Source organism: Semicossyphus pulcher, unplaced genomic scaffold (genome assembly GCF_022749685.1).
Source record: "Semicossyphus pulcher isolate SPU_LCO1_2020_fin unplaced genomic scaffold, fSemPul1.0.p SCAF_5, whole genome shotgun sequence".
NCBI classification, from domain to species: domain Eukaryota; kingdom Metazoa; phylum Chordata; class Actinopteri; order Labriformes; family Labridae; genus Semicossyphus; species Semicossyphus pulcher.
Genome location: NW_027211726.1, coordinates 8,683,733 through 8,703,697, shown reverse-complemented (window position 1 = coordinate 8,703,697; position 19,965 = coordinate 8,683,733). Strand labels below are relative to the sequence as shown.

Here is a 19,965-nt window from a genome sequence, read left to right as displayed (position 1 = left end):
GATATGGCGAACTTGTTAGCAGAGAGGTGCTTACTTGAACATCCAACACTTATGGGGCAACATTTTCATTGTATTGGAGTCACCTGATGAATATTAGTCCAACATTATATCGCTGTCTAAAGAGAGCGATATCTGGCTCTCTAGCTGCTAAATGTTCCACTATTTTCAACACCTAGCTGCTATCATTTTCTGTTTGCTGTCTGGGTTTTAATGTTTTTTGGCTGAAACCAGGTACCTTTGGTTAGAAATAATACTATGAGAGGTGTGAAAGTGAAGCAAAACAATAAAGTTGTGGGTCAGACAGCTTAAAAATAGGCTGAAACTCAGTACAAAGTGTTTGGACCCAGACAATCAGGCCAACAGAAAAGAGGTTTGCGGGAGAAACTAAAGGTTGGAGCCGAGCCAGCCTGTGTGTGCAGGATCACAGATGGCCATTTAGCCTCCCGAGGAGAAGCAGCATCTCTGAGATCGTTTAACTTGGCCTCACGCTGCACGCCTCTCTCCTCCATCACACAGACCCAGCTTCCCCTGGGTCGTCCACGCTGGCTGTCTCGCTGCGTGTGTTTGTGTCATCATGCAGCTTCCTCGCTGGGCTGTCATCTCTGCCGCAGCATCAGGACTGATGGGTGTACGCTGTATTGTGAGGGAATGCTGGGAAATGAAACCCAGCCACCTGCAAACAGTGATGCGTGTATCGCCGATACACCTACACACAATAAAGGTGTGAGAACTCAAAAACATTGCTCTGCTCTGTCGCTGACATTAGAGGTAAAATAGCTGTAGAACTAAAGCCAATGGTTCGTGTTAACCCCAGCTCCTTTCAGCATCATTACACACCATCATCACGCAGAGCCTTTTTCTTCCCCTTCATGCTTCCACTATTTCTGTCTACGCATTATATACAATTAAGCAGTAGTGGAACAAGCGTTTACTTAAGTAAAAGAACCAGAACAAGTCTCTAAAAGCTCATAGACATCTAAAATGCAACAAGGTCACAAGCTAATATCACTGGTTTAATCTTTAATAATGTTTTATATTCAATTAGCTTTGTGTAGTAACATCTTAATCTCCAGTAACAGCTGTCAGATCAATGTAGAGTAAAAAGTTTTAATATTAAGTGGCATCAAATGAACGTTTAAAGTACAGAGCTTGACATGTACTCTACTTTCCTCTCGCTCTATAATGACAAACACTGTAGAAACTAATGAAAATCTAATCACAAGAATCAATAATAAATATTTGTGCAAATAATTTAAACAGCAGTAATGAAGGCCGTGATTGTCGTGTGTACAAGATGTACAAATATTGTTTTACAGCAGCTGGACTAGACCTCAGCGTGTCCCCAGCGTGACAGTGTTTGGCAGAGTGCAGAGTTTGTTGGGACCAAATGGATCCATGTGGTGCAAACACAGAGCTGGCGTGAAAACAGCGGCAGCGGATTTACGGAAACCTACCCAGGAGCAGGCTTAAAAACAGTCAAATTAAAAGGAAGAAGCTTTCAGAGGGTCCCTCATTTGGTCAAAATGTCCTCAACATGTAACATAAACCACGTTTCATTCAGAAGAAGTGATCCGACGACAGTTTGTCTCATCATGAGCGTGTCTGCTGAGTAAAAGTCCTTAAGTTGCCTGCACCAGCGTCCTGGTTTGACACACGTCAGCTGTGTCACTGAAGGATCTTCTTTTTGATGTACTGACAGAGGCAGACAGGGGCGGTGCCGCAGTGATTCGTCCGGGGACGAAGGCGGTGGTGTGACGGTCCTGACAGCCTCTGTGACACCAGCAGCTTCACATACGCTGCACTGTAGGTCATCAGGAGCTGGTAGGCTTTAGCCTGCAAAAAACAAGAGTACATTTAACAAAACTTTGAGAGAACCTGCTTTCATCCTGAGACATAAAAATGTGAAGGTAAAAGCAGTGCTGGTACTGAAACTGCAGAACAGGTGAGTTGGGATGTATTGCAATTTTTTGAATGGCACGCACAGTTGTTCCAATTAACAAATCAGGACAGACCTTCAGTGCCTGTTTAAAAACAAAATCTTATATGTTCTACAAACAAGCCCTAAAACTAATAAAGATTACTTGAATTACATTTGCTCTGTGTAGAAACAATGTAGTCTTCTGTTTACCTGAGCAGGTAGAGATGCATCAGGGAGCAGGCTGTAGCTGGTGGTGAGTTTGGCGTCCTCCCGCTGGCTGGATGAGGTACTGCAGCCCATCTCCTCCTCCCCCAGCAGAGGCCTCTGTTCGTCTAAGTCCTGCTCCATGTCGGGCCCACCGTCCTCAGAGTTAACCTTGGTCACCAGGACCAGATGAGACATTTTCTTCTTCAGTTTTTTCTGGGGAAAGTGCGACATCCGTCATCATTACAACCTCCTCCACACCCCACCGATGGTACTCGATAAAATGTGATGCAAACCATCAAAGAATAAACTTCTACTTCCCTGAAGTCTAAATATCCTAACAAAAGCAACTAGAATTTTATTTCTATTGATTTGTCAGGGAGGTCTAACATGGCAGCACAAGAGAAATCGATGCAGCAGCAGGAGAACAAACACGGCGACAGATGTACTCCACTCACTCACCTGGGTGTCATTTGCCAAAAAGCAGCGCTCGTCTAAAGTTTCAGTCAGTGCCCTCAGACAGCGAGACATGTCCCAGTACACAAAGTACAGCTGCGGGGAGACACAGAGAGAGGGATACAGGAGCGTAAGTAGCTGCTAAAGCAAATGTATTCAATTTGTTGTTCATTACTGATGTACTAGCTTTGATCCAGACCAAATCACCACCCACATACTGAGTCTGAAAAGAACATTTTCATTAATCACAATGAGCTCTTTACTCTTACATGACTACAACACGCCATATACAGTGTTATCAGCATGGCAACACATTTTTATTTTAGCATTTCTTTGGATAAACTTTTGTTTTTAAGTGACCTTTAAATTATCCTATAATTAGAATCTTCCTTTTATATACTGTTGACTTTTCTTGTCATATTACAGGAATAATAAAAAAAGCTTTTGCCTTAGTTGCTGACGTTTCTTTAAAGCTCCTGTGAGGAGTTTTTCGCTGGTTATGAAACAGACTGAAATTAATTCTGATGACTCTATATGAGCTACAAAAGCAAACCAGACCATCAGCGACAAGATTGATATTTCTCTATAGTTATTTTTAATGCCTGAAACCGCTGAGGGGGGTAGGTGTCAGACGAAGCGATTAACTGCGCGCTGCCTTTGTTTTACATTTTCCAGGGCAGAAAATTAAAGTGAGTGATACATATGACTGTTAAAGAAAGCAGGATGAGATTTTGTGTTAAAAACAACTACTTAAGCATGTACAGGACAAAATCAGGAAAGAGATAAGAGGTACGGCTTTATCCACAGGGGGCGCCAAAATCAACACAAACCAAAAGTCCCTCACAGGAGCTTTAAAGACGCATTTTGTGCTGTTTTTGGGCCCCATGTGAGCAGACCCACACAATTCCAGCCAATTGTTGTTGCCAAATAAAACTCACACTTATGATAATAAAAAAATGTTTTAAAAACCACAAGATTTTTCGTTCTAGTGGAGTTCCTAGACTTTCAAAAAAGGTCAAAAATCAGGAATACAAATCAGAATAAAAAAAGACTTATTATGTTTGTCACATGCAGACATAAACAGCTTCTTGTGTGTATTTGCTTTGTCATCGTTGTGCTGTCACATCCTGATGTGTTATATTAATAGTCATCTTGCTGCGTCATTAACCATGTGCTTTTTGGTGTGTCATTCGTCTTGTTTTATTACTCTTAGTGTCATATAGATGACCCAATTATCATGCTGTTTCATCTTTTTGTTTTCCTCCATCAGAAACAAAAAGATTAAAAGTAGGAGATAACTACAGCCATACAAATACCTGACATCAGCAAACATGGATACATGTATCGTATGAAAATGCTGGCACATTACTGGAACTAAATCAGAACTCTACCTGCATGTTTCCAGTGCAGTTCTGCACCCAGTCGGCGACGGCCACCAGCAGCTTGTGTTTCACCATCCTCTCATTCACCTGGATTAACCGAACGTCCAAGTTCATGTTGATCTGACACACGAACACACAGAAAACAAAGGTTATTTCAGGTTTGTACTCAACGCCCTTCTTAAGTATTTATGTGAACATATTTATGCTAACAAGGCCGCCTTACATTCTTGTTACTGTGATGCAGGATGGAGATGATGGCTGTGGTGAGGAAGATGGCGACCAGGCTGACAGAGAGGCAGAGGACCCAGTAGTCACTGACAGTGATGTAGATGTGGAGGGTGGAGAAGACAGCGCACCACAACACCATGTACAGAACCTGATGATGGGAGCAGATAGGATGTGAGTCATTATTATAGGAAAGTAGAAGCATGAAATATTCTGAGTGTCAGCTGGCAATAAGCTTCTTCATCAATTTCATGTCAGTCAATCAACTACAGAGCAGGAGCCTGTTAGCTTAGCTTAGCATAAAGACTGAAAGCAGGGCTCTTTCCAAAGTTTATAAAATTCACATCTTCTTATTAGTTAGCTTGAGAGGTGCTAGTAGGAAGTTTATTTACTTTTGGACAAAGCCAAGCTTGCTTCTTCCCCTCTTGGTAAGCTAAACTAACCAGTGTCGGACTGTAACTAGAGAGCAAGAGTGAGATAGCTTAGCTTAGTCTAGAGGCTGGAGAGATATTGCCAGCGTTATTAGTTGGTAAGAAGAGCGTGGCGATCATACCGGTGCAAATATAAAATGGAAGAGAGCCGAGTTGAAAACCATGTATCTCCTGACTGAGGGGATGTCCAGAGCTGTCTTCAGAGGAACCTCCATGTCTCCGACTGGAATCTAACACCACAAAATATTACACAAAGTAATTAACATCTGAATTAAACACAAATTAAGATAAATATATCTGGATTTGCAGTGTCACGGTGAGTCATTTTAACGAGCAAAAGTGCTGACCTGGAAGCCATCATCCTCCAGTTTGGCTCGACACATGGACAGATCAAAACCGGGGTTAAGAGTTGAAGAGGTCGGTACCGCCAGAACACACTGACCTGAGAGGCAGCAATGAAAAGTGGAAAAAGAAAGCACTGAAAGAGAAAGTAAAAATACCCAGAAACAGAAAACCAGGGCAGTCAAATATGAATAAGCCCTCGTATCTCACTGACCTGAGGTGACCCAGTTTGTACAAACTCAAGCTGTGCAGCCAAATATTATTCAAACATACAGAACTTCACTTTAACATTTCCATACTTTACAAATATGTTTTAGGATTTATCTGGGGAAACGTGTATAAAATAAAGCCCAATATCAATATATTTGATAGACTGATGTAACCATTCTTGGAGTCTTGGATTTAAACATTTCACTCACTGAAAACATCTTATAATTTTAATTCTGGTCGATCCAGTCTTATCTAAGGTGTAATAATGTACATTAAGTTATGAATGATCTCTCATTCACATCTTAACATGTTTGTCCACAGACATGTGACGCATGTGAGTCTGATTTCATGCTGACTACATGGTAAAAATCCTTCTCTAATACTGTAGAAGCACTGGTTCAGTATATATTAGCACTGGCCTTCAGAAGAGAAAGCTATCCCAGGTGAGTCTTTTCATCTCATAAATATGACACAAAGAGAATATGAAGAGTTATTTTAAAGTATAGGCCAAATAAAAAAATCTGGAATAAGGAAGCAGCTGTTACCATTTGACCAGTTTGGTCTGATTCGCACGTCAACCTCGTCTTCCTCCATCAAAAGACCAACTCTGTTCTTCTCCGCCATCATCTCAGATGTAACCACGTCCTAAATAAGGATCAGAGCATGACATCATTTTGGAATCATTTCAATAACACTGAGAACACTGAAACAGCTGGTGTCTTAACATAATGTTTGGGAAATCTGCAGCAATCATTCTTTGTTAAGACATTTAGGAGGAAAAATAAGAAAAGTTCCCCCTACTGAGTCACTGAAACATCCCTACAATGTTAGTTTCAAGTCAGAATAAAAGAGGATCCAGGGTTTCATGTGACAGACATCCGGCATCAGCAGAATTACATCAGACAAAACATCATGAAAAAAGCAGGTAAAGGAGTATTTAAATCAAGCTAAGTCAGCTTTTACAAATTAAGATCATGTTTTAAGTATGTGAAAACTACTTGACTTTAGCTAGTAAACACAGAAGATTCAACTGAAACCGTTGAAGGTTAGCTAAAAGTAGTGGATTAACGGTTGACAGTTAGCCAAACATAATGGATTAGCATTTGAAGCAGTTGGCTAAAAGTAATGGCTAGACAGATGAACGTTTATGAAAGATAAGCTGTTAGTTAGCCAAACATTATGGATAAGCATTTGAAAGTAAGCTAAAGGTAATTGATAAACAGTTAAAAGTTAGCCAAAGCTAACGGATAATCAGTTGAAGCAGTTAGCTAAACGTAACCCGCTTTAGTACGCCAAAAGTTAGCATTGGAAGTAGTTAGCTAAATGTAATGGATTTAAATAGGAAAAGCACGGCAAAAGTAAGTGATAAACAGATGAAATATGAAGATAAATGTCATGTATAAATTTTTGGTATAGTTAGCTAAAAGTTGTGAACTGCTGAAAGTTAGGGAAATGTTATGAACAGCTGATAACCAAAAGTGAATGATAAACAGTTGACAGTTCGATGAATTAACGGTGACATAGATGTTGTGTAAAGTAAGTTGACAGTTGCTACAGGTAACGGGGTAAATACCTTTAGCTTAAAGTAAAAGACACATTTTGTGTAAAAGGTTATGAGTAGGCTAAACAGTTGGTTAGCTTAGCTTAAAGTCATCGATAAACATTTGATAGGCTATAATTAGCTTAAAGTCATCAGTAGTCTAAAAATAAAATACTAGCATGAAAAGTTGGCTAACAGCTAAACACTTGAAATTGTTAGCTAAATGTAATGGATATTGAATTGTTCGTGTGTAATGGATATAAAGTTTATTAAGTAAGCTAAAGTTAAAAATTGGTCTGTGAAAGTAACGTATAAATAGTTTAAATTGTTAGCTTAAAAGTTGAAAAGGATATGTAAAAGCAGACTACAGTTCAAATGGAAACTTCTGACACTTCATGAAGTCAAGATATGACCATAGCAGCTTAAACACTGATAACCAATCGTAACTTTATTCTACATGTACCAACTTTTAAATAAAAGTGTTATATAAAACGTCCAGTTTATATTCTGACCTTGATGAATGACGTCAAAGAAGAGGTGGCCTCTTATTTCTGGTTGTGTAAGGGTTTGCAACCACATTCCTGATAAACAACATTTAAACGTGTCAGGCCTAAAGAGGCAGGGCATTCATACCAGATTACTGTGATCTATTTCAACAAAGGCCTTTAGATTAGCCACAGTTCTTATCACTGATAAACAATCCCTGATTATTTTAAGTGACTAAAGAAAGACGATAAGGCTCACGTGGGCACAGAGCCAAACCAGATCACTTCTGCTTTCACAGTGGTGGAAGAATTAGTCAGATCCTTTACTTGGAAGTATACAAGTTAAAGTCCTGTATTAACAAATATACTTAAATTATCAAAAGTTGAAGTATTTACAAGCATGAACACTCCTTTCTTTAGCAGTGTATATAAATAAAACACTTACAATACATTGTATTGTTGTAATTTATCAATGTGCAGCTAATCTTAGGTACTTCAAACAATACTGGTGAGTTTAATAGTAAAGTATTGCGTCATTTATAATGACTACTATTTTGGCATGTCAAATCTTAATCTGAAAAGTAAGTATTAGTTGTAAGACATAAAGCCTATAATTGAATACAAAGTATGCAATCTAAAATATAGTGAAGCAGAAATATAAAGTAAAACAAAAATACTCAAAAAGTGTACTCAGACTTTTTTTGCTCGTTGAAAAAATGCTCTTAGTTCCTGTCTACCACTGACTTTCAGGGCTGACGGCCTTTCCTGTAACGACACGCTGCTGGTCTTATCTGCCTGCAAAGGTTATTCCCCGTCTTTTGGGTGGATTCAATTTAGAGGAGTAGATTTACAGTTTTTGAGCCTTTAAAGTTGCCAAAATCTGAAGTGCCTTTAGAGTAAAACATCCAGAATGTAATGTTTTATCATAGCAGAGTAGCCTGGTCTGTTATTAGCAGATAAGTCGTGACACTGCATCTCAGTAGGGACCCCTCATAGACCACTTCCTGTGATCCGTTTAACCGCATAACACCCATGATGGTACGAAAAACAGAGATAAAACTAAAGAAATGCTACTAAGAGACACAGCCAGCTCTTTCTGGGTGTCTTTCAGTCTTGCATTCGCGCCTGCCTGCCTGTGACGGAGCCACATTTTACCACTGAAGTGTGAAAAGTCATTGCTGCAGCTGTAATGACAGTTCTTCACTTGGTTACTCCTGCCTTTTATCTACTATTTCATTTTCACTTCTGTGCTTATAGATAAAGTGCTAATGTATCATTTCCTGCTTGCTCTGCATCTGCTGAAGAGGAGCCAAAATTATAATAATGTTCACACAACACAGGCAGCATTGGCAATGTTCCATTGCTTAATAGAGGAAACAGCATAATTATAACTCGAGCTAAAAACTGAACACACAGTCTGTTATCTTAAAGTTGCATCTTGCCTTTTTCGTGTGCTGTGTTGCATACCAATTTACTTTATATTTCTTTCCTTTTTTTTATTAAGTTGTGTCTATTTAGGAGCAATTCCTGCAGAGATATCCCACTACTTTTAAACTTAAGTTAATGAGATGTTTGCTTGTTGAACAGGGGTTAAATTAAGCACAAAAAGCTCTAATGTGACCCTTATTTTTCTGTAGCTATACCTTCATTTTCATGCCTGTGAAGCCTTGAAACAAGAACACACATAATATCTCACATAATGTAACAAATCTTACCTGTATTTTTTATAGTCCATCATGTCAACAAAGCCGTGATGATTATAATCCCTCCTCTGTCCGACTACTAACATTTGCGTCCAGACATCATATAGATTCCTTGAATGCAACGTCATGTGCCGTACTGCTCATACAGAGTGTGGCGTATGTTACTTTCACGCTCAAATGGGTCTCAAAGTTTCCCTCCTACTTCTCTCTTTTGGTTTTCTCTTTCTCTCTCTCTCTCTCTCTCTTTCTCTAAGCGTGTGATTCAGATCAGCCGGCCTCATGACTGCAGGAATGTGGTCTGTGGTTCTCAGCTCACACAACACTAGAAAGAGCATGTATGATTAGTTCAACCATTTTTAGTGCTGTATGCAGAGGCTAATTAAGAAAGACTGTTCAAACCCGAATTTAAAGTTGAACTTGATGTTACCTTACTGGCCTTTCTGTCTGTTTTCATGGGCGTTAAGTTGCAGTTTTACCTGAACTCCTGTATTTGTCACACATTAGCTCATGAAGGCAAGCATGGCTGTGAATAAATTGGGGGTCAAAGAGGGGACACAAAATCATACACACCTCATGTTTCCTACTGGATTTAACTTTTCATACCTGGAACAAAACATAGAGTACGTTTGAATCTTTAAAGGGAAATTTCAGTTTTACAGCCACTAAATCACAAGAAACAAAGAGAAAAGTAAGAACAAAATACAGTTAAAAATAAAGCTAATAAAGTAGAAGCTAAAAGTAAGGCCTTTAATTCAAATATACACTTTAAATGATGATACTTATTGTGCAGTAGTAGTGTAAATAAGTGGATAATCCTTATATTTAAAACTCAGATTCCTTCAAGTTCCTTCAAATTTTGGTGATAGACCTTACAGGGACCTCAATTTCAAATTTGCAGCTAGAGATTTTCATTCAAATCAGCTTTTTATTATTATTATTTTTTGGTATTTTCTAATTGGATAGTGACAAGAGAGATATAAAAAGGTGAAGTGGTGGAAATATTACAGCAGAAGAGTCCGCTTTAATGGCCCTGCGGTGATGAAAACATGTTAAAGTGCCCTCAGGGTGTAAGGCAACTGGAAAAATTTGCCCTTTCATTGGAGAAAACACAATGCTGTATCGGATAGGCTACAGCCCTACATGCCGGGAAAGTAGTTGCCTATACCTGCCTGGATGGTTTCTTAGAGCTGTGGTTCTTAAAGTGGGGCCTTTGGACCCCTGGGGATCTGCGAGTCATAGCCTGGGGTTCCGCAAAATGTATTTAATTGAATTTATAATGAATTATAAAATTGTTCTGTATCATTAAAAACTGCATGTCTATAAATGAGGACCATTTGCGCCAATGAAACAAGCACATTGTGTTCATTACTCCCACCCACGTTAGCTTTGGACCAATGGAAACTGACACATCAAGTCGATCTGTCGTGAATCACTCGATTCACTCAGGTCGCAACAAACTGTTCCTGCGGGTGCTTAGCTTGGCTTGTTAGCTAGCTAGCTGGCAAGCATGGAGAAATATTTGAATCAGTCCACATCGTCAACTGATGCTAAGCCCAAACTAGCTAAATTGAGAAAATATGACGACAGGTGTATAGAGTTTGGTTTTATTGAGAACGGTGACGAGAGACCAAAATGCATCAAGTGTCTTCAGGTGCTAGCAAACAAAGCTATGAAGCCAGCCAAGCTAAAGCGACATCTGATAAGAAAGCACCGGGATATAAGGACAAAACTACAGATATTTTTCTGTTGAAAGAGCGAGGAATGCACACAGAAAACACAGACTGTGAACCTGGCCACAACTTCAGAAGCCTTCTGATTTGTTGGTGGCTAAACGGATTGCTAAAGCTAAGAAGCCACACACAATTGCGCAAGAGCTCGTACTTGCAGCAGTGGTTGAGTGAAGTTATGCTGAAGTTATGCAGAGTAAAAATGTACAATACAAATAGTTCCAATGGCATCTAAGAGTGCAAATGGTAGTAAGCATATGCTTAATAGGTGTTACCATTCTGTGGGGGTCCTTGGAAAATGTTCACCCCTGTAAGACGTCCCTGGCCCCAAAAAGTTTGAGAACCCCTGTGTTAGAGTTACAAATGAAACTATAATCTTGAAACAGCTTCACTGTAAATGCATCATTACATTCTGCATGCTGAGGGTCCACCACTTGCAGCAGGTGCCCTTTGTTTTTTTGTCCCTGCCCGTCAGACAGCCTGAGTCCGCCACTGAAAAGAAAACCTGGAGGGAGAGTGAGGTGGGAAACAAAAACGGTCCTGGGCTGGAATGGAATTGCTGGCATATACTTGATCACAAAACCACTTGGATTCCCCCTTGTAGAACGGTACAGGACTTTACACTGTACAATGTGGATGACTGCAATATGTAGTATTTTTAAGGGGAAGTTCTGCCCCCTTGTGGACAAAAGTAGTAAGTGTGTTAAGCATGGCATTTACTGAGATATAAAAAGAATATCACGAGAAAGGAAAATCCATAGAAATCAGTTACACACGGTCTAAGTAGCTTTTTTCCCCCATTGAAAACGTATATGTCTATTGAAAAAATAATAATTGTTCAAATCAATTTCATACCGGGCTGATCTTCCTCTTAATAGACATGAAGTGCTACAGTATTAACACAAAATCTTAGTACACGGTCTGTTATTTAGTTGAAGTATATTTATAAAGGCTAAATAGTTTCTTTATCAAAAATGTAAGAACAATTTAACATCATGTGGTAGCTGCATACGGTACATTAAATTGCATGAACATAATTGCAGATCATATAAAATTGCATTTGTTCAGCAAAGTTATTATTAAATTATTCTTATGTCAAAACTTTTACATAAAGAATCCGTGACAAAATGTAAAAGTAGCAGTTAGAAATCAATCCATATAAGGACATAATGTAAAGAACAAGTACCGTGAAAGAGCGAAAAATTACAAATACAATTTTTTTTTTAATTAATACCGGTACGATAATATGGAATTAAAAAAAATAACTTTATAGTTTTAATGTTAATGTACTGTTTTTTTAAAAAGATATTCAACATTAATAGTTAACTTTTATTTTGGTGTGTGGCGGTAGTCATGTGACCGCCTACGTAGGTCATATGACCCAGACAGTTGGTTGCTGAGTGTGTGAATCGCTCTGTGGATGAGCTAGAGACAGCGCTTCCGGCTTTATCTCCGTGTTTTTGTGTGTTTTTATCGCTTAAATTCCAAAGGCACTTTTTGTCGGACTAAAGAAAAAGGTTTGATGACGCGGTTGTATCATGGAAACAGGAAGCCGGCTCGCTGCACTGTCGCTACTTTTCTCCGCTGTGTTGTCCCCCTGTGTTGGTCTCGTCAGCTCTGGAGAGGTACGGGAACAGTCTAAAATATAATACAAAAATGTTATAACACAATGCATCAGAGCTAATGTGCTTACAAATGTTGTCTAAGCTGATGAAGTTTTAGCCGAGGCTGTAAATAGTGTTAATTCAGCTTGATTAAAGTGGTGAAGCTGAATTTTCTGAGGCTAAAACGTCTCTCTGTTATTTCGTCCAGCCTGTGCACGTGATCATGTTTTTTTCGCGTAAAATATATATAGAATTTTGTAGCATTGTGGTTGTGATTTGGTAATAAACCCTCAGTAAAATCTGCTTCCTCGTTTGTGATCATCACGTGCATACCTATTGCAGGTACTGCTTCCTGCCCTAACTGGTTATGCTGGCAGACTATATAGCTATATACCTCACCTGCTCTTTCCCCTTACTCAGTCAGTCTTTATCTTTGTCTTCTTGTCTCTGGTGTTGCAGATTGATCCTCTGCTGTATGAGGAGCAGCTTCTGTGGGTGAGCGGAGCCCAGGGGGAGGTGAACACCTACAGGGTCCCGCTGCTCAGCTTCACCCCCAAAGGAAGCCTGCTGGCCTTTGCAGAGGCCAGGAAGTCGACAGCCGGCGATGTGGGAGCAAAGTTTCTCGCTATGCGGCGGTCTACAGACAAAGGCAGGACCACCACAGCAGAGTCACACTGTCAAAATGTTTTTCTTTTACTTAATAGATTCACCCTATTTTCAAATGTATTCATTGTTACATACATTTGTTATAGTCAAATTTATCTCATCAACAAAAATTCTGATCACAAGGTCCAGTTTTTTGATTTTCCGGAGCTTTCTGCTACATCATGAGGCCTTCATCAGTGGATAGATTTATCAAACAAAGAAAGAGGACATTGTGAAAAAAATCTTTCATCAATTTGCTTTTTCCAAAGTCACAAATTAACCTTTAAAGTCAACATAAAGAAACTGACAAGAGTAAAAAAAATCAGTGTTACAGGATAAAGTGTACAGTTGAGTAACACAGACTACAAATGTCAGTGTTACAGTTGTTCTCGGTCATTTTGGTACATTTCTCAACTTATTTTAAACATTTGTAAAACTGCTGGAAAAATCCATCTGAACAGCACCAATCTATAGATTACCTTTAACAGGTTGTATATCGTAAGTTCACTTCTTCTGAAGTATAAAATCGTTGACTAATGTTTAAATTAATACGTAAATGAACGGGATTATTATTCTAATGGCATTACTGAATAGCTATTACATGAGTACACACTTGAAACTCTGCAATTTGTGACACAAAAGTATAAATAATCTATTACATACCATGTGACCAGAGAAACATTACTCCTTAGATATATATAAGTATGAATACCATTAAAAGAATGGATAATTTAACAGCTAAATATGCATGAAAGACAACACAAGACAGACATTGAGGTTGACACTGGAGGAGAACTAACGTGACTTAATGTGTTTTGTAGAATAAGGTCTGCAGATTGATTGGTTTTGGTGTGAGTTGTCAGAATAAGTTTTTGAATCTCCTCCATCCCTCCAGGAGCCACCTGGTCCCCGACCACCTTCATTGTCGATGATGGAACGCAGCCGGACGGCTTGAACCTGGGCTCGGTGGTGGTGGACGAGGAAGTGGGCTCGGTGATCCTCATCTACTCCATGTGCTTCCATCTCTACCACTGCCACCCGGCCAGCACCATGATGGTGGAGAGCAAGGACGATGGCCTCAGCTGGAGCCAACCGAGAAACCTCTCGGTCCAGCTCGGAGTCAAAAACTTCGCTCCCGGGCCGGGCTTCGGCATCCAGGTGAGCGAACAATAACACAACCCCAGGTGTGGAAGTCCATGAGCTGTTTTCTGTTTGTAAAGTGAGATTCATTAGGCTAAATGACCTTTAATGCTGCGTTCAAGTCACATTGGTTGTTTGTGGCCAGAAGCTACTGGCAGTTAGGTCAGACTATTGGTGAAGGGAGGTTTTAAAGACAGAAATCTTTGCAGTTTGAAGTAAACGTAGCTCACAGATCTAACCTGATCGTATGATCATATTTGCTGCGTGGGCATACAGCAAGTACGTTCTTTTGTACTTCATCGAAAGAGGAAGTTTATTTTGTTTATCAATATTCAGTCCAGTTTAAAGAAGTGAAATTAGCTTTATTCCAGTTTCAAGTGCATCACATTTGTGTCAGTGAAACTGGTCAGCGGCATAACAGCTAAAAGCACAGTGGGTCGACAAAATTAATTCCACACAATAGAAACTAAATGCCACCAGACGTACAGACAGACAACAGGAAAAATAATATAACAATGAAATGCAAATACTTTGTCATCCTTCCCCTATCCAGTATCTACTATTGTTATTGGATTAAGTGTGATTAAATTGCAATTTTAAACTGACTATCTTGAAGATTCTAGTTTTGTTCCCTAAGTTATATCATATTGCTCAGTAACTATGGCGGACACTTCCCTATTTCACCAGACGTCTGCGGTTGGCTCCCTTTGTCACGTTGTAACACTTGATTTCCCTCGCTGACGGTCGCTCTCCTGTTTAGACTGTTTGCCTTCATCTGAGCGTCGAGTTTGTTTCTTTTTCTTTGGATTTTCACTCATTGTTGAAGTTGTATCTGTAGTCATCGATCTTTTCTTTGTCTGTTCAGCCATAGTAGATTACTGTTTACTAGCAACACTTGCAGAGACCGGAAAAGCAGCCGCTAAGCTCCGCCTACCCTCTCTGGCAGACCAGGTTAGGTTAATTGGTGACTCTAAAATTGCCAGTAGGTGTGAATGTGAAAGGTGGTCTGTCTCTGTGTGTCAGCCCTGTGATTGACAGGCGATCAGTCCAGGGCGTACCCCGCCTCTCGCCCAATGACAGCTGGGATTGGCTCCAGCCCCCCTGCGACACTGAACAGGATAAGCGGTGTAGATAATGGATGGATGGAAGGCGTGTTTCAATAATGACTGTGTTTAACCTGTTACACAATCCAAATGTGAACGCCTGTTCTTTGTGTTTGTTCAGATCACCACTCCTGATGTTAAATTACATCATCTTCACAGTTTGCAAAGGATGTGGAGCTTTATTTCAGCCCTGCTAAAGCTGCATGTCGACAGCATGAGAAACAGACAGTTGTGCGTTTGAAGTGTGTGCAGCAGCAGAATCATTATATAATTCAACGGGTGTTGTAATTGTGCAAAATAGTCGCTTATGATCCCTCATGCACAGTCCGAGCTGAGCATCTGTCCACTTATTATGAGCTGTTGTGTTTGTGGACGTCCATGCCAGATTTTAGGACACTAAACCTGCTGTTGGATGAGGCACTCTGGATAATTACTCTGGTTCATTTAATAAGGTATTGATGTCTTTGTCGCTTGCACAGTACTTACTATTTAGATTTATGTATTATATTTGTGTTTGAGACGTCCCTTTAATTTTCTACCTATATGAAGTGACCTTTTATCTTTATTTTTACAACCTCCCTCGCACAAGCATGCTCTCTCCTCGCATCATTTCTTCACAGTGTGTCTCGTCTTTTTGCCTCTTCGTAAACAGAAGCGCTATGAGCCAGCGAAGGGGAGGCTGGTGGTATGTGGTCACGGTACTTTGGAGGGAGACGGAGTATTCTGCATCCTGAGCGACGACCACGGACGTAAGTGGTACAACGGTGCCGCTCTGAAAAGCATCCCCTATAACCAGAAGAAGAAAGCACAGGACTTCAACCCCGACGAGTGCCAGGTACAGTATGTTCACTCGCTGCTTGTAAAGTCATGCATCTATTATGTTTGTTGACTGTAGCCTTTTATACTTTGATTCCTATAATTGGACTTCTTCGCCCTACATGAAGATTAAAACTTAATTAAAAGATTTTGTTGTTTTGGCAACAAGTCAAAAAGTCTCTCTCAGTGTCTCTCATTCAAGTTCTCTTTAGGAGCCCGAAAACATCTCAGTGAAGTGATCTCCTTTCTGGTGCTGTAGGTGTTGTGTTGTACACTCTCTCTGCATTCTGGAGAGCTTTCAAAAGCAGAAACATCATAATCCAAAAGTTGCTCTCTCAGTGAATCATAAATCGGAATGAGAATTGTTACAAAACTTTGCAGCCCCTATGACCTTTGAGTCTGTTTTGTCCGGCTTGTTTTGGTTTCATACCCTGCAGATATAGCTCAGCACTAGTCCTCTACATGACCAAATTCCCAGTTGAAGTTTTTGTTTAAATATATTAATATATGAAAATATTGTTTTAAAAAGCTCTGAAAAAACCCTTTGATGTAGCTGAATCCACACCAAGCGTCAGTAAAACCAAGTAGGCAAGTAGTTGTTGAAAAAAGGTCATATTTCTAGCAATTTAACAGAGGTAGGACTCCAAATGAATGCTTATGCTGTAATGTGTCTGCAGGAGGAGTCAACTGGCATTCATTTCCTGATATGTTAGTTTATCTGTTAGCTTGCTGTGGAGTTTTCTTGTCCTCTAGTGGCCAAACACAGCTGTGAAATTTGTACTTTAAAACACCAGCTATCTTTACTGTTGTGTGATTCCTTTAATGCAGTTATACCAAGACGTCATTGTAGTTACAAAACCAGTTAAAGTGATGATCTCGAGGATTTTCATTTAAATAAATGTCACTATCTATCGGCGAATGAGGTAACACAATGGTGACTGAGCCTATGGCCCACTGATGAAAGCCTTTGTGTTTGCAGTATTACAGACTGGGTGTCTGTGGCGACTTTCGCGGAAAAAATCACAAGCGGTGCCCAGTGTGTCCTCCCGCAATTACCGTATATCGGCATTAGGGGGCACCCAAGAGAACGAAACTGGAATCTTCGAGATTGTTACTTTAAAATAGAAATATAATCACACTACCGTGGACTACACACATGCAACACTGTCTGGATATCTGGGAAATGTGCTCCCGCAATTACCGTTTATCGCCATAGGTGCCGCCAAAGAGAACGAAACTGAGATCTTCAAGATTATAACTTTAATGTTGTTTAAAATCACCCTTAAAAACCTTTTGAATCACAAGACATTAAACACTGTATTACTAATCCCCCTCCTTCCCTCTGTACCTCCCTGCAGCCGATTGAGCTGACGGACGGCTCCATCGTCATCAATGTGCGGAACCAGAACAAATACCACTGTCAGTGTCGTTTGGTGGTACGCAGCACTGATGGCGGACTGTCTCTACCCGTAGAGGGTCTGTACTTTGACTACACGCTGGTGGATCCTGCAGTGGCAGCTGGAGCTCTGCAGAAAGACGGAGTTGTCTACTTCACGAACCCCGCCAACGAGCAACACAGTAAGAACTGCTGACATGTGAAATTACAGTCTTCTAGCTTCTTCCTGATGCTCGGTGATGATAGTAATACATTTCTGTAAAAATACAAAATAACATCACACAAGTCAAATTAAAAAAGTTGTGAAGCAGAGAATAAAGAGAGTAAGTAAGTTCAAATGGAAACACCAAGTAAAGTACAATTAGACTCAAATACTGAGTCACCTTCTGTCATGACTAATGCTTTCCTTCATGCCAGGCCAAAATGTCACTCAGTGATGACACTAACTTCTTGCCTGGTCCTTCTCAGGAATCAACCTCACTTTACGCTGGTCGGTGACCGACGGTAAAACGTGGGAGAATAAAGCTGTGCAGATATGGGCGGGGCCGAGCGGCTACTCCTGCATCACATCAGTGGACAGCGGTTCTCCAGAGGACCGGAAGTTCATCTATGTCATCTATGAGAAGGGACACAAGGACTATGACGAGACCGTCTCGTTTGCCAAGATCCATCTGTTTGGAGGCAGGTAGAGCACGTGAACCCGAGGTAAGCAGAAGAATCAGGCCAAGCTTATGTGTTTTCAGTCTAAACCTTGGTAGAAGAAATATCGTAGCATTAGCGCTGTTTGAATTTCACCTTGTGTGTGTCTCCCAGATTCAAATGTTTGGAGGTAAAAGGGAAGCAGGAAGACAATGATTACTCCCAAGACTTTCTCAGGATGAAGACAAAAGACTTTTATTCACTTAATGATATGAAATACCGGCAAACAGGAGGCCCAGAACCATGAAGGTCCAACGGTTTGTGTTTGGCCTGGGAAGAGCTGATCAAAAAAACTACACATTTCTCCTTATAATATCCTTTCTTTCTCTAAAATTGCAAGTCTCATGTCAGTTTTTCTGTGTTTGGATCAGTTACAAAGCGTGTGTTTTTCATCAAATACTTGCACAGCCATAATAATTGGTAAAATACTTGTTCATACAAATGATAAAATATGACCAAATAGAGGGCACTCAGATCAAGGACACTAATTTCATGTGATTATCATCTGCATTAAACCTAGAGTTATTTTTTAAGAGAAACTGATGATAATACTAGAATGAAGTATTTAATCAGAGTCACAGGCATCATCCAAGGCATCCAAGGCATGTTTTAGTTTACATGCAATAGAGATTCAAAGGATCTCTGGTTTCTGTCACTAATTCACCTTAGAAACTGGTGGATTCACTGTAAACTTGGCGTTAATGGGAAGTGATTCCTAATTGCTTAATCCTGATTTATATGGGATTTTGGCACAGGCGCTATATCAATTTCCAAACTGAACTGAAGTTGCTTATTTTTGAGTCCCCGTCTGTGCTAGTGATGAAGAGTTTTTTATTTCTTTCATTAGAATGTGAATGCCATGAGTTCATGCTGATCTGAAAGGGGTTCTGCCTTCGTAAAGCCAGAAATTGTTTAAAATAATGTTAAAAGCCTTTTTGTTGTTTGAGAGGACAATAATTATAATTTAAGTGTGTGTGTGTGTGTGTGTGTGTGTGTGTGTGTGTGTGTGTGTGATTGAATCTAAAAGGTTAAGTACATAATTTGGCCAAAGTATCCTCTCTTGTACTTTTGCAGAATGTATTTTATGATATATTACCAGCATTGTACACAGGATAACAATGTTTTCTTGCAGGACACTATGTGATCTGTGGAACCTGTGGAATAAATACATGATTTCAAAGAATTATATATCCTCTGATTTGTTGCGGGTACAGCTGAACTATTTAGGAGTCTTGATTTAGTGTTTTCTTTCTTGAAAATTATATGAATGTACCCTGTAAACGTGTTTCTTTTCTGATGTTGAAGGAGAGTTAGTCAAGAGTTAACATTCAACACAAGAAATGGGCCTGATTTAAATGAGATAACACTATTTCAGGACTGTATTGTAACTGAAGATTATTTTCACTATTTATTACCCTGTCAATAATTTTCTATATTAAAGATATGGTTATTTAGTCCATAAAACTGAGAAAAGAAAGATGAGCAAAGCTCAAGGCGAGCATCGTCTTGTTTTGTCCACAAGATGTTTAATTTGATAAATAATTTAGGAATAAGGACACAGGAATATATTCACATTTTAAAATCTGAAATAAGAGAGTTTGGAATTTTCTTTTTAAAATGACTCAAAATAATTACTCGACTTTCAAAGTAGTTGGCGATTTATTTAAAAGTCGGCAGCTATTCGATTAATGTTGAAGCTCTATCGTGTCTGTGACCTGAGATACCCTCAGTGATTTTTCTTTTATTGATGCATTTTTTTGCAGCCTGTGGGTGTGTTCATTTTGCTTGCAGAAATACAAAATTGATGCTGCAATGAGCTTTCATCTTCACTCCTTGTAATGTTATTCCCAAATTCTGACAAGGAATTTCATCCTCAGATATTATAATAGTGGTCCAAAATTCTGCAACATTTGTCAGTGGATAAATCACAGTCCTCAGT

At 39.6% G+C, this 19,965-nt stretch overlaps 2 protein-coding genes across 3 annotated transcripts; one reads left to right on the top strand and one right to left on the bottom strand.

Annotated features, from left to right (window-relative positions):
• Positions 1-1,017: 1,017 nt before the first annotated feature.
• On the bottom strand, positions 1,018-9,030 carry tmem268 (transmembrane protein 268). 2 transcript variants are annotated; one of them, XM_069681802.1, is made up of 9 exons: positions 8,909-9,030; positions 5,714-5,813; positions 4,964-5,058; positions 4,739-4,846; positions 4,184-4,336; positions 3,970-4,080; positions 2,585-2,674; positions 2,129-2,338; positions 1,018-1,833 (listed from the first exon to the last, which is right to left on the bottom strand). In XM_069681802.1, the coding sequence occupies exons 2-9, from the start codon at positions 5,793-5,795 to the stop codon at positions 1,666-1,668; spliced, it is 1,017 nt and encodes a 338-aa protein (XP_069537903.1). In that variant the 5' UTR covers positions 5,796-5,813; positions 8,909-9,030; the 3' UTR covers positions 1,018-1,665. The 2 variants fall into 2 exon arrangements, with proteins under 2 accessions (XP_069537903.1, XP_069537904.1); XM_069681803.1 differs by lacking the exon at positions 8,909-9,030 and adding an exon at positions 7,221-7,270.
• Positions 9,031-12,024: 2,994 nt separating this feature from the next.
• Positions 12,025-19,209, top strand: neu1 (neuraminidase 1). Its single transcript, XM_069681444.1, has 7 exons — positions 12,025-12,248; positions 12,687-12,876; positions 13,768-14,030; positions 15,768-15,950; positions 17,290-17,509; positions 17,796-18,032; positions 18,141-19,209. The coding sequence occupies exons 1-6, from the start codon at positions 12,162-12,164 to the stop codon at positions 18,014-18,016; spliced, it is 1,164 nt and encodes a 387-aa protein (XP_069537545.1). The 5' UTR covers positions 12,025-12,161; the 3' UTR covers positions 18,017-18,032; positions 18,141-19,209.
• The last annotated feature ends 756 nt before the right edge of the window (positions 19,210-19,965 follow it).

Excerpts from the sequence above, each read along its gene's own strand:
- neu1 (XM_069681444.1), top strand. The coding sequence starts at position 12,162 with ATGGAAACAGGAAGCCGGCTCGCTGCACTGTCGCTACTTTTCTCCGCT. Across the intron at positions 14,031-15,767 it reads GGCCGGGCTTCGGCATCCAG|AAGCGCTATGAGCCAGCGAA; the intron begins GTGAGCGAACAA and ends CTTCGTAAACAG. Across the intron at positions 17,510-17,795 it reads CCCCGCCAACGAGCAACACA|GAATCAACCTCACTTTACGC; the intron begins GTAAGAACTGCT and ends GGTCCTTCTCAG.
- tmem268 (XM_069681802.1), bottom strand. The coding sequence starts at position 5,795 with ATGATGGCGGAGAAGAACAGAGTTGGTCTTTTGATGGAGGAAGACGAG. Across the intron at positions 5,059-5,713 it reads CAGACCAAACTGGTCAAATG|GTCAGTGTGTTCTGGCGGTA; the intron begins GTAACAGCTGCT and ends GCTGCCTCTCAG. Across the intron at positions 4,081-4,183 it reads TGCATCACAGTAACAAGAAT|ATCAACATGAACTTGGACGT; the intron begins GTAAGGCGGCCT and ends TTCGTGTGTCAG.